This window comes from Rhineura floridana, chromosome 2, assembly GCF_030035675.1.
Source record: "Rhineura floridana isolate rRhiFlo1 chromosome 2, rRhiFlo1.hap2, whole genome shotgun sequence".
NCBI classification, from domain to species: domain Eukaryota; kingdom Metazoa; phylum Chordata; class Lepidosauria; order Squamata; family Rhineuridae; genus Rhineura; species Rhineura floridana.
In genome coordinates this window covers 111048551-111062492 of record NC_084481.1, presented here as the reverse complement: position 1 = coordinate 111062492, position 13942 = coordinate 111048551, and the positions used below count along the sequence as shown (strand labels likewise).

The 13942-nt window shown below is 42.4% G+C and overlaps 1 protein-coding gene across 4 annotated transcripts in view; it reads right to left on the bottom strand.

Moving 5' to 3' along the window:
* The window catches only part of LSP1 (lymphocyte specific protein 1), a 97538-nt gene that overhangs the window by 24343 nt on the left and 59253 nt on the right, over window positions 1-13942 (bottom strand). For 3 of the 4 annotated variants that reach the window (XM_061610147.1, XM_061610148.1, XM_061610146.1), the window contains exons 2-3: window positions 10234-10389; window positions 2012-2194 (exon numbers count right to left, since the gene is read on the bottom strand). In XM_061610147.1, the coding sequence (XP_061466131.1) occupies window positions 2012-2194; window positions 10234-10389 (339 nt within the window). The remainder of the gene's footprint in view (window positions 1-2011; window positions 2195-10233; window positions 10390-13942) is intronic. The other variant, XM_061610149.1, reaches the window with a different exon arrangement.

Sequence of the window (13942 nt, the reverse complement as noted above, 5' to 3'; positions counted from 1 at the left end):
CTACATGCCACTTTTATTGCCCTTTCTGCCAGCATAACTTCCGCCGGTTTAATTTATGCCAGCAGGGCTTTCCCTCAGCTGGTATAAGTCATTTACACTGCCATAAGGCCAGCTCAGCCAGGAGGTGGGGAGACATGCTGGCTGAAAGAGGTTAGGATGCAGCATTCCTAGGAATTAAGTACACTGTTAATCTTGAAGTTGCCACAAGACTCTGCTGGTTCTGCTACAACAGAGTAATACGGGTAGCTACCCTTCTGGAAACTAACACTGGACAGAAATTGTAGCACCTCTTAAACTCTTGTAGAAACTGTTGTGCGCACACACAACCCTCATTATATAGAAGGGTCTTTGCTGTCCTTCCCTAAAGAGAGTTTCACTTCTAACAGATTGTTAGAAGATATACATTTGGAAGAGGAGTGGAAAGTATGTCTGCCTCTTTGCAGAAGGTACTCAATCTGCACAGCTTGAAGCCCATAATCACTTCAACTATCCTATTACCGACTTCTCCAAGAACTCCAATAGCTACGGTATAAAGCCACGTATTTTGGTATTCATACCAGAGAAGGTACCACCATGATGGTAAAAATGCGAACATGCAGGCTAGTTTGTTTATTCTTTAGTTAAAATGTGGAGCCACGTTTGAAATATGTTTTAATATGTATCCTTCTTAATTTGTGTTGTATTTGTTTTTGTTGTGCTTTCTGTTTGTTTGTACATGTTTTTGTGATTTTTTACCATGATATATTGTATTTTACCTTGTTTGTTCACCGCCCTGAGAGCTATTCTGCTAAGGGCGGTATATAAATTGAAATTGAAATAATAAATAAATAATAAATAAAAACACCAAAAGCAGCATAGAACCAACAATACCACGTTTGTATAAGGATGCCAACCAAATAGACAGATAGCTGGTGGCAGCTTAGCATGCAAGAATCAGATGAACCTTTTCACAGGATAGAAAGAAGCCTTTATCACCTGCTAATATCAGCACATCAAGCTGCTGATAGAGGCACAGCCCAAAAAGCAAGTACAGAGTTATCAACCCTATATTTGGGACCAGATAGCACCCAAATCCATTCAACAATGTTACATTATACTCCTGAGAAGCATCCTATGATATAGAACCTGGTCTCTTAACTCATAAGCAAGGGCTGTCTCTTTATAGCTTTGGATTGTGCGGCCCTCACCCAGTAACCGAGGCCCATGCAGCCTATTCAGCTATAACCCTAAGGTCCACTACAGAATGCTAACCAGCCATTTGAAAGAAAGAACACCAAGGAAGTTAATAAACAATTAAAAGTCTCCCCATCTTAGGAATAGCTTCTCAGAATGCATGATGCCTACAACAGAGATAAAGCAACTACACTTTAGATTCCAGAACAACTCTTTTAAAGAACTCAAAAGGCTGAAACTGGGAGGAGGAAAGTCACTGATGGAAGTAAAATATTTTACTATAAACGCCATTTAGAGTCTGATCCTGATCAAAGGCCCACTATCAAGAGACTACTTACAGTACAGTTGTGGGTTTCCCTCAACCTCCAGGGAAACAGGAAGCAAAGCTACCATCTCTAAATGTGTTTTCCTAATTAAGGTGGTTGAGTAACACCCCTCCCCTTCCTTTGCCCTGTCCTGGCTGCAGGTGTGTGATATTTTCTCTCTCTCAGCTGAAACAACCTACTTTCCCCAGTCAATTTAAAACAAACAAGAAACCCAGCGTACATGCTCTTATTCAATGGAACTAAAACAAGGTCAAATAAAAATCTGCCCAGACCGGAAAAAATCCTGATAACAGCAGCAGCTTACAGTAAATTGGATCTTTTTGTCCTGAGAGTGGCCAGACTATATACCCTTTTCTGGAAGGAAGCCTCACTCAATTCAAGGGGCCTTACTTCCAAGTTCACATGCGCAGAACGGTTACATTTTTTCCAGCACCTCTACTTCAGCATCAGCCCTTCCGGTTGGTGCTTAACAGTTTGCCACCTCTTTTGGAGCAATGAAAAGGGTTCTCTACCTTCCTTCCCGGTGGGCAGGTGCCACCTGTTGGGCTTCTCTCCATTCGCCATGGCACGTCCGCTCTCCTTCTCCCGCTCCCTCCCCTGCCCATCTCTGTTTGCGCTGCTCAAGTTTCTGGGACCAGTCGCTAAAGCCCTCATCCTCTTCCAATTCTGAAGTCCCAGAAGGCTTACAATCAATCCTGAAATGTGGAGGGAAAGAAAGATGTGTTACAACAACGCAAACTCAGAACAAACAGACCAACTGGATCATTGTGTCTGTTGCCTATCCTCCTGATTTTAGCTACTATTCCCTAGGACAGGTGGTAAACCTATGGCTCTTCAGAGGCTGTTGGACTCCCATCAGGTCCAGCCAGCATGACCAATGGTCAGGGCTAATGGGAGTTGGAGTGCAACTAGATGCAGCATTGTGGAACAATACAGCATGATCTGCAAAATCAATCACACATGATTTATCCAGTGTCTGTCAATATCAGACACCTCAGCTGTTCCCAGTATACATGCACAAGTGGATGCCTGGAATTGTACTTCGGGAAAAGTCAACACAGAATCAATATTTTTAAAGTTTTCACTGGATAGACCTGCTCTGTAATTTAGCACAAACAGCAAAAACTTTAAATAAAAAGAAAAATATGTCAAGCAGGTTTGTGCCCTCACCAACTGGCAGAAATACGCAATGGTGCTCGAGGTCAAATGAGAAGAAAATGGAAGCGGGATGTTGACAGGGGATGTGGCACAAGTGACATGTCACTGTATACCTGAACAATCTCCCATAGAAAAAGAAAAAACCATGAACACAAAGTGCTTTGATGCAGGATTATTTCTCCTTTTCTGATTATCTGTAGATAGGTACAATGTGATTTAAATTGGGGGAAAGTGCAGGATGCAACTAAGAGAAGAAGGACCTCATGTGGATACCACAAAGAGAGAGAGAGAAACAGCTTCAAATCCACATTAAGCTCCTATGTGCACGAGCCCAAATTCCCACTTTTGTCTCACTTTTTTGTGTGGAATGCCCTTCCCTTAAGGGCCTCTCCCTCATCCTCAGTTTACAGCATGATAAATGCTAATTTCTTTGTCATTTCTTGCGCACAGTCTGCTCAACTTCTCTCAAGGTTGCTCTTCTGTTCTGAAATATCACACTCATGGCACATTATTTTGCACCATAATACCAAATGTCTCTCAGTAGCAAATTTGCTGCTGTCTGATTGCTATGTGGAATGTTGTTGCATGTACATGATTGAGAACATGTGGATTTTGTGATTGTTTGGATTGTTTCTGACCTAATTAGTAAGAAGCAACAGCATCATCCCATTCCCATGCCATTTTGTGAAACTCCATTTTTTAATTCTTTGAAGGCTGTGTATTCTCCATTGCAGAACACTATAGCAAGGCTAAACACACACCACACACACCACCACCACCAGCAATGTTCTGGTATTTCTGAATCTTTTATATTAAGATATTGTTTTATTATTAATTCTTTGGTGAATGTGCACTCCCCCTCCCCTCCATTGGAGTACACATCAAGCCAGTTGTTTTTAAAGTTCTGGAACAGCTATATGGTTTCCCTTGCAACCAGGCTATTGCCCCTTGTCCCCAGCAATTATGTTGGCTATTACACTCTTGCTACTGAAAATGGGGTTGCTAAGGGCATTGCACAAGGCTTAAATGTTACTGAAGCATGTTTTCACTTATGGTTATTATTATTATTAAAATCTATTATCCACCCTCCACCCAAAGGTCCCAGGGCGGGTTACAAAAATTCTAAAATACAGCATTAAAAACAATAAAAAAACAACCTGAAATCACAGAATAGGGCAGGTCCTAAAAATATATGTCTCAGGTGTCAAAAGGCCAGGGTAAAGAGGTGTGTCTTGTGGTTCACAAAGGCCATTAATAAAGTACCAATATGATTTGGTATATAAACTCACAATGGTGCTTAAATTATAGGACGCTGCTTGTGCCTAGTTCTTTGCAATGTGTTGCTGGCTATAAGGATTGTGGGCACAATCCAGCCAAAACTGAGCTCTAAGTCCTGTTGATTTTAAGGGAAAGTGCAGCACAGTCCTACGCATGTGTACCAAGATGCAAGTTCCACTGTCTTCAGTTGGGTTTCTTCAGGAAACTGGATAGAAATGCAGCCTAAGTCTTCCACTGAAATAAATGGGACTTAAAATATATAACTTTGGCTGTTATGTGTTTATTGGAAACTAGTTATTGCTGGTGCATAAGAAAGTTAATCTTGCTCTATTCTTTCAAGAGCTCATGTGATGGCAAAAGTAAAGCAAATACAATATAGCTTATCAGCAAACTGAGTCTAGAACATCTGGCTAAAGAATGGTTAAAAAAATGTGAAAATCTGGCCATAAGACAGTAAGTGGAACAGAGTGATGTCCTTAAATGCATTCCGAATTATTCTCAAAGTGATTCCTAGTTAGCTGGCATGCAAATATCCCAATGCACCAACTGTCAGTAAAGAATGAAGTAATTCACGCCCAGAATACAGTCTGAAACAAAGTGTGTGTGTGTTGTGTGTTTGTGTAGAATATTCTCTTCCATTCATTAATAAAGGAAGAGAGGGAAAGAAGCACTTATACCCAACTGGCAAGAGTCCATCATTTGGCCTTCAGAGCATACAGACTGCATTCCAAAGCTATGACCAAACACAATAGCTGCAATTTAATACACAGATGCACAAACCCCTAGGCTACAGCTAACTAAAAGTAAAATCAGTAAACTGGGATGTGAGAGGGTTGCTTACAGACTCTTACATTATTTTTCTTTTCCCTGCACTTCCTAGGCCCAACTGCTTTCATGATGAAAGATCCACCTGCATTTGCCTCTGGTCCAAACAAGTTCTGGTAATGCAAAATGATTCTGTAACTGAGTTGATACTGATTTCTGTCTTACAATGCACACGTCATCCAGAGTTCTCAGAACTGCACAGAATGTATTGTTGCAGGCACTCCAATCTACGAGTTCCAGGGGTTCCTGTGCTTACCCCGGGTTTGGTTTCCTTGGAATGAAGGTCAGTGCAGACCGTGGTGTCTTTAGGATATATGATTTATTTACACATATATACAACTTGAGCACAAGATCGGGGTGTGTGTGTGTGTTTCTCAGCATTTAACAGTCCAACAGATCTTGCTTCCCCATCAGACTTCTAGAGACCCACCCTAGAGCCATGGCTTGGGATTCAGCACACAGAGCAAGACTGTCTTTGTGTCTTCCCAGCTTCATCTAGGCCAGCCTTTCCCAACCAGTGTGCCTCCAGATGTTGTTGGACCACAACTCCCATCAGCCTCAGCCAACATTGCCAATGGTCAGGAAAGATAGGAGTTGTGGTCCAACAACATCTGGAGGCACACTGGTTGGGAAAGGCTGATCTAGGCTAACTCTAACACACACTACTTCCTTGTGAGGGAAGGATCATTTTCCTCCAAGTGTTCCTATAGCAACAGGACTTTTTTGGACCACATCCTTGTATATGCAGATTGGTCCATCCAGCAAACAAAGAAACTGTCCAGGCCAGAGAAATGAACTTATAAAAGGAACTTGTTTGCCCAGTGGAGCAAGTTTCTCTGCTACAACTCCACCTGTACAGATTCATAAGAACAGAAGAAGAGCCTGCTAGATCAGGCCAGTTGTCCATCTAGTTCAGCATCCTGTTCTCACAGTGGCCAACCAGATGCCCATAGGAAGCAAGAGCACTCTCCCTTCCTACAGCTTCTGGCAACTGGTTTTCAAAAGCATAATGCATCTGACTATGGTGGCAGAGCACATCCATCATGGCTAGTAGCCACTCATAGCGTTATCTTCCATGAATTTGTCTAATCTTCTTTTATATCATCTAAGCTGATATAAACCTACCTGGCCCCTTAGATCTTCCTCTGAGGCCCTTCTCCAGGTCCCCTCTGGAGCTAGGAGGGTGGTGACAAGAGAGAGGGCCTTTTCAGTTGTGGCTCCAGTAAAGATAACATGGTGGACAAAGTGGCACTTAGGGCAACTCTGGGGGAAAGTGACCACGCTATACTTGAGCTCTTGTTTTTAAAGGAAGCTGAGAGTAGCCATACATGTACCCTGGACTTCAGGAAAGTTGATTTTAATACTCAAAACAATTGTAAGTAAGGTTCCATGGCAAGCGACCCTAATGAGAAAAGGAGTCCAAGATGGGTGGGACTTTCTAAAAGAGGAAATTCTAAAGGCACAATGGCAAACAATTCTGTCAAGGAAAAAAGGGGGAAGACAGAAGAAGCCAATGTGGCTTCACAGAAAGCTTAGAAATGACCTGAAAACAAAAAAGGACACATATCGGAAGTGGAAGGAAGGCCAGACCACAAAGGAAGAATACAGACAAGTAGCGTGGAATTCCGGGGATGGCTTCAGGAAGGCTAAAGCTGAAAATGAACTGAGGTTAGCCAGCGATGCCAAAAGCAACAAAAAAGCTTTCTTCAGGTACACCCATAGTAAAAGACAAAAAAGACATGGTAGTACAGCTACTCAATGAGGATGGCAAAATGATAACAGATAACAAAGAAAAGGCAGAAGTGCTCATTTCCTACTTTGGCTCATTCTTCTCCCAATAGAGGATCTATGACCCTCCTAGGAAACATGAAGATGAAGGGGCAAGATTGCAGCTTGAGACTGATAGACAAATGGTCAAGGAATACCTAATTACTTTGAACAAGTTCAAATCTCCAGGGCCTGATGAACTACATCCTAGAGTGTTGAAGGAACTGGCTAAAGAACTCTAAGAACCACTGCCTATTATCTCTGAGAAATCATGGAGGATGGGTGAAATGGTGGATGATTGGAGGAGGGCTAATGTTGTATCTTCAAAAAGGGCAAAAGGGAGGAACCTGGAACCAGTCAGCCTGACATCGATTCCTGGAAAAATTATGGAGCAGATTATAAAGTGGTCAGTGTGTGAGCATCTTGAAAACAATGCAGTAATTACTTGAAGCCAACATGGATTTATCAAGAACCAATCCTGCCAGACTAATCTTATCTCATTTTTTGATCGGGTAACCTCTCTGGTAGACTGTGGGAATGCTGTGGATATAATATATCTCAGCTTCAGCAAAACTTTTGACAAAGTGCCCATTGATATTCTGATTAGCAAGCTAGCTAAATGTGGGCTGCATGGAACAACTATCAGGTGGATCCAGAGTTGGCTACAGAATCGTATGTGTGAAATTAGGAATTTCATGGCCACTGGATTGGGCTGATGGGAGTTGTAGTTCAAAAAATAACTTTTCCAAGCTCTGGTTTGGAAATATCCTTTTGGTGCGCCTTGCAATCCCTTTTTGTTTTAACCACCTTGAACAATTTGATAGCTTCAGCAAACTTGCTTTCTGAATGAGCTAGATAGCGTAGTTTTTAAATAGCCTGCAAAATTCCAAGAACAGCCTGCTGCATTAGGCCAAGGCCCGTCTAGGCCAGCATCCTGTTCTCACAGCGGTCAACCAGATGCCTCTGAAAAGCCCACAAGCAGGACCTGAGCGCAAGAGCACTCTCCCCACTTGCAGTTCTCATTTTCTGCTTAGCTGCTGTTTGGCATGGTAGTGGTGGTGGGTGGTTAAATTCCATTCCAATACCAGTCAGTAGGAATTCTAAAATGTTGATACATTGGAATCATGTGGAAGTGAGAATAAACACTAGATGTTTCTTTCTTTCTTTCCCCGCTCCCCCACCGGGGAGACAAGATTAGGCAAAGAAATCCTAAAAAGGGATCTCAAGGCAGCTGTGGCAACTCTATAACTCTCTATGTCCAATGGCAGAGGCAAAGTTCTGCAAATTGGAAACCCTGGTTCTGCAATCAAAATGTGTTACGCAAAGTAGGAAAAGTTACACAAAATGCATTTTTTCGTTCATACCAAAATAAATATTTGAATAATATGGAATATTTGGGCAGGGGCTAAAATGACAGAATAATTGAAATTCCAGAATTTCACAGGTACATGATGTAACACTGATGTATATATATATATTGGGCTCAGTCATGTGGTAAACCAAAAATGTTAAAAAATAAATAATTCTGGAGAGATCTGGCATCTATTCAAAGGAAGACTTCATTGGGCCTTGTAGTGTTCTGAAATAAGAATATAAATTTCTGTATTAGCCTATTATTTCTCCTTGCAATCACCAGCCAGATGCCTCTGGAAGCAAACAGGGCATGGTGGCCATGAGACTGGCCACTGCCTTTCCCTCCACCTCACCCCATTTGCCCCATACTCTCATTATTCAGAAATGTACAGCCTCCAAACATGGAGAGATGTCCAAGGTATTCTGTGGGGTTCTGATGCTCTGAAGTAAGGGATGAAATAAGGGGAGTCCAGCATGCATAATCTAGACCTACAGGGAAGTTATCACAGCTGTCTGTTGAAGGAGGCTGCAAGAAGCCTATTCCTTCATGGAGATTAAGGCTTGGTGCAGCAACAGAGTTACAAGAAGAGGATGAGTCACCATAAGGGGGAGCTGAGTTTACATAAGAGAAAGCCAGTATTCATATGTTGTCCTTTGCAGGCAGATCAGCAGCTGCGGAAAAAGCTGAGAAATGGCTGGGGAGCATAATGGAACCATCAAGCTAACTATATATATATATAATGAAAACAGAAACTTTTTTAAAAAATAACTAGAAATGTTTTTTTCTCTTTGTTTTAACTTCTCATGCAGTATCTATCTGTTAGATACGCCTCTAAATGGTTTCACTTTCTAATTGGACATGGTCTCAACAAACACATGATCCCATCCCCACATTTGCTGAGATAATATGAGGTTGAGGAGGGCAACTGCAGTGATGGACTGGAGGGTGGGAAGAAGGAGCACTTAGCCATTCCTACACCATCCCAACTGTCCCCTGTAATTGCTCCTCCCAAAAGATACTTTCCTCTCATCTGCATTTTCAGTTTTGGAGCAAAGAGAGAAAAAAATATGTATTGTAGATGGCTTTGGGGAGCATTTGTTGGGGAGAACTGGCAAGCAAGAGAAGAGTTAAACTTCCTCCTCCTACCCGCTGCTTTCTCCCTGCAAATTTCTCCTCACTCGCCGCCTTTGCCTCACAAGGAAAACGGGTTCTCATAATAAGTAACTCCACCCAAAATTAATAGGACACGAGGCTGTGTACTCATTCTTTGCTGTTCTGGGATTTCCTGACCAGAAGGAGGGAAAGGGTAGGAATATCTCACTATGGCAAGATGTTCTGGAAGAATTAAACACAGTATTTAGCCTGCTAAAGCTTGTATGACTTGCACAAGCAAATACCTAAAGTTTCACAGTTAGAATATTGGGATAACAGAGGAAGACTCAGCATTTCAGGCAGCAGGGGTGACCAAGAGCCCAATTACCGCCACCTCAAATGCTAAAGGAAATGAGTACGCTTCCTAAAATAATGAGATTGCAATATCTCGTTATATGCTGTCCAATATCTCAGACAGGTTGGATCTTCACATAATGTCATCATCTGGAGGCCAGCAGAAACTGCTTGTGCTTTACCAAATTTTCCCAACTTGTGACCCATCAAGCTGAACATAGCCCATGAACTAGGTATTATGTCCTGCCAAGTTCTTGATGTTCTTCTTGCTTCTGCAGTTGCAAGGTTGGTGACTAAAATAGGGAGGCTTATCATGTCCATGGGGAGCCACCAAGCATGGCAGGTGAGCTGTATTCAGCTTGGTGAGTTACTAATGGTGCACTACCCTGTGGTATCACATGCAGAATAGATCACCAGATGGATTCCTCATATCGCACAGAGAATCCCCAGGTTACCATCTCAGTGGCTGTTAGTAACATCCTGCAAGGCCATGTAACTTCTCCAGGTACTCCATGGAGCAACTCCCATACAGAAGCTGGTTCATTTGGCCTGCACTCTGCTGCCTTAACATGCAGACCAGATTACAGTCATGTTTTCCTCATTATTAAATCTAAGATTCCTCCCTCCATTTGTTTATTTATAAAAATGTTGTATCCCTTAATATAATAAAATTTGAAAGCAGCATACATAAAACAATAAAAATGCAACATTCAATAACATTTCCCAAGAACGAGATTAAAAATAAAGCAAAACTACACAGCACAAATAAAACAATTAATTGTTGCTTTAACTGAGCTAAAATTTATTGGAGCAGAATTATGCATGCTGTGAAAAGTATGCAGCATTATTTTTCATGTTACACATGACAAAAGTGGAAGTATAACTTTAGGCTCAGTCACTTCTTACCGGCTTTCTTGTGCTGACACTCCACTTTCTGAAGAAGTAGTGGTGGTGGTGGTAAGACCTTCTTCTGCCTGGGACCTCAACTGTCTCTCACGTTCCCTTCGGCGCCGCTCTCTAGCTGCTTCCTCTTCATCCTCCACACTCCATTGTGCTGTCAGCCTATCAGACACAGAGAAAGTGCAATCATGCCAAGTAAAGGTATGTTGATACAAAGCATGACAAGAATATAAGCCTGAACCCCCAGTAATGGCATAGTAGTTTGACCAACATAGCTCAGTAGAAGAGCATCTGCTTTGTATGCAAAGGTTCAACCCCCAACATCTCCAGGTGGGGCTGGGAAAGACTTCTGTCTAAAATGCTGGAGAGCCGCCGCCAGTCATTGTAGGCAATACTGAGCTAGATGGACCAGTGGTCCAAGGCAGCTAAGAACCTACCTGTACTAAACACTTGTATTAGAGCTTGAACAAATGCTGTGTTACCTTTTGGGTGTTACGCTGCGGAGCTGCTGTGTTTTCCATAAAATCTGTAGTGAAGCCCATCGCTAATGTAGTTCTAGTCTAGCACTCCACCAGCTGCTTACTGAAGTATTCCTACCTGTGTGCAGTGTATTGTAACCTTTTACCTTCAGGGAATACTTTCCATGGAACTCCTGCACACCTGCACTCAGTTTACCTGGGGAACTAGCCAACTTTGCTGGGCCTCACCATCGGCCCTTTTGAACTGGGTGTGGCCCCTAAAATACAACCTTAACAGTCCCCAGAAGCAGCCTATTGTAGGGGGAAACCAGTAGTGGATTTCAGGCTTATCCACCATTATTGGTCATCTTACGGAAGAACCCCGGATAAGAACGCAGCCTAAAAACAATTGTTCTCATATAATGTAAAGAAAGGGCTTTTTCACATAATTGCATGCTCAGCTAGAACATGCTACATACAGTTAGGTTTGACGAATTTGCTTTTCAGTGGCTTGTTCATGCCACTTCTCAAGAACATGGATCCTCCCAAAGCAGCTTACAAAAAAGAAAAATAGTAAAAGATTATTAACACATTTATTTATTTATTGTAATTCTTTTTGTACCCCACTCTTCAGCCAAAAAGGCTCCCAGAATGGGTTACGTATAATCAATTAATACAGGCAGGTTTATAATTTAAAATACACAACACATAAGGGGCAAGGAGGGAAGAGGAAAAAAGCAAACTTAGGCACCAGTTCTTAAATACATAATTTAATTAATTAAATATAAAACAATCAAGCAGCAGATGACAGAGCATTGTGCACTGTTTCCTGCAGATACACTCCATTAAACTCACTCCTGCTGACTTCTGACTGCATAGGTTCAACTTGTAAAACACAATTATCTTTAGCAAGATGAAATTCAACCTTTAGCTTGTAATTAGAAATGCAGAGAATCTTGCAAAGCACTGTACAATTTAAACGGCTAGTGTGAGGCAGGAACCCCATCAAAGAAAAAAAGAAGCATCCAGCCTCTGCTTAATAATTGTCCTCATTCTTCAATTTCTTCTAGCAAATGGCCTGGCTCACATGTCCCACTAACCCAAACCATGGCATAGAGCAAATGTGTGTTTCTGAAGAAGTGGTGAGATCTTCTGCCTGGGACCTCAGCTGTCTCTCACGTTCCCTTCGGTGCCACTCTCTGGCTGCTTCCTCCTAATTCTTCATGCTTAGCACATAGTATAAATGGACTCATGGTTTAACTCTCCTGGACAAACCATGAGCCATAAACCAAGAACAAACCTTCATTACAGTTTGTGGTTAGTTTGGAGAGAGCGAGGTCACGAGTCTGGGTTTAGATGACAATCTAAGGCAAACCATGGCTTAGCTCAATGTAGGACAGGTGCAAAATGAATGGGGAGGAGCAAATCAGTCACATTCTCCTCCCCAGGAGTCTGTGCATTCACATTAAGCCATGGTTTGGTTTAGAGTGATGTGCAAACCAGGCCAATAAATTTGAAAGCCTCCTCATCTTGTTCACTTGCCAGGGCAAGGAAAACCCATCGATTATCCTGGTGCTCTGGCAGATGATGTCATCATTCTTGCTCTGAGAAAGCAGGCATAGTGTATAATTCAGGCTATAGTAGCTTTTCACATGAGTATCAGCACCAGATTGCACTGAAGGGGGGAATTGGTGACACATCCCCGTTGCAGCTCTGGACAACCATCTTCAGTCACTAAGGCTATTAGAGTTAGCCTTGAACAGAATTAAACTAGAATAAAGTAAATTTACACTAAGTGAAATAAAAGACACTCTGAAAATGCAGATTCTGACTATGAGAGGCCAAGGAAAGAGCTGGAAAGCCTGGGCTGCCATTCAGTCACCAGGAGGGAGAATTCTGAATGGTGAAGGACTTTTGACATGTTTTCTTAGAAACACTGTAATTCAGTCAGATTTCCTGAGTCAAGCGGTACTGTTGCTACAAATGGAGGGTAGAGAAAGTTGGAGGAGGGTACCCAGCTCTATCATTCTGCAGGCCTCCCCAATCATCTCTACTACATGCTGTTTTTCCTTCCTCCCCAACCGAAGATTAAAATCCTGACATAACTCCTCCCAGAATGTCCAAGTCACCAGATAAAAAATTCTCTGTCAGCAGAACTACCCCTCAGATCCCAGAGGAAACGATAAGGTTTCTGTAACATTCCAACATGGGCGATAACATGGATTTTAGTGCCAGCACCGTCCCTCCCCTCTTTTAGCAGCAAGCTGCTCTTATTTTTGTAAAACTGGCTACCAGCTCTTGATGCCAAAATCATGACGAATCCATGAACCATCTAGCGTTTCTTAGACCAAAAAAGTAATACAAATGTAGATTCACATATTTTAATTTAAGGTGAGAGGCAGTAATGAACAGCTTAATGTGTTTGCAGGGGGGGGGAGGCTCACCTCACCTCCAATCGGTCACTTCACAGCTGCTTACCAAGACATTGAGGGGGAGGGAAGAGGAGGCAGGGGCAAGGTTAGTGAGGTGCAAATGCACCAACAGGGCCAAACTGGTGCTCCCGCTGATGTGTTTAAACAGGGCTGACCTTACTGCTGCCTCACCCTTCTAGGTAACCAGAGGTCAGGTGAGCCCCACCACGCCACCTGCTACTGGTGAGAGCTAAGTCTTACATTGTTTCCCTGTAAACACCAGTATACTCACATGGATGGAAAGTCACATGCCTGCATTATAGGAGTGCTATGTAAAAGCCAGCTCTCCCTTTGCCCCCCCCATATATTTGTGTATTGCTATCCACCCTTAAGTGAGGCAATTAGAAAGGGGGAGCCAACATTGCTACAGTATGGACACCCTTATTTTTCCAGTGCCACATGGGGAAAAAATAGCTGCTGCTGAGGGATGCAGTGCATCCACTGACCACTGAGTCTCTGACTTCAGCAGAGGAATAGCAGAACTCCTGTCAGCGGGTCTATTGGTCTGGATAAGACAAGACTCAATCCAATTCCTGCCTGCAGATCACAGCTTAAAGAGAGCAACACATGAATCTGTGTTCTTCGTCAGCTGGAGTCTGTCTGCTGTAGTACTGGACTGGAATCCTTCTCATTTATCACACCAAAGGCCTAACTGAGTACTGCCCAATGCTCCTTTAAAACAGCTTTTAAAGCTTTTTTTAAAAATGTTTTTAACGTCGTTTTGTTTTAATGTATTTTAAGGTCTTCTTATGATGCTTTAAAGTGTTTTTAGCATTTCTGTTTGCC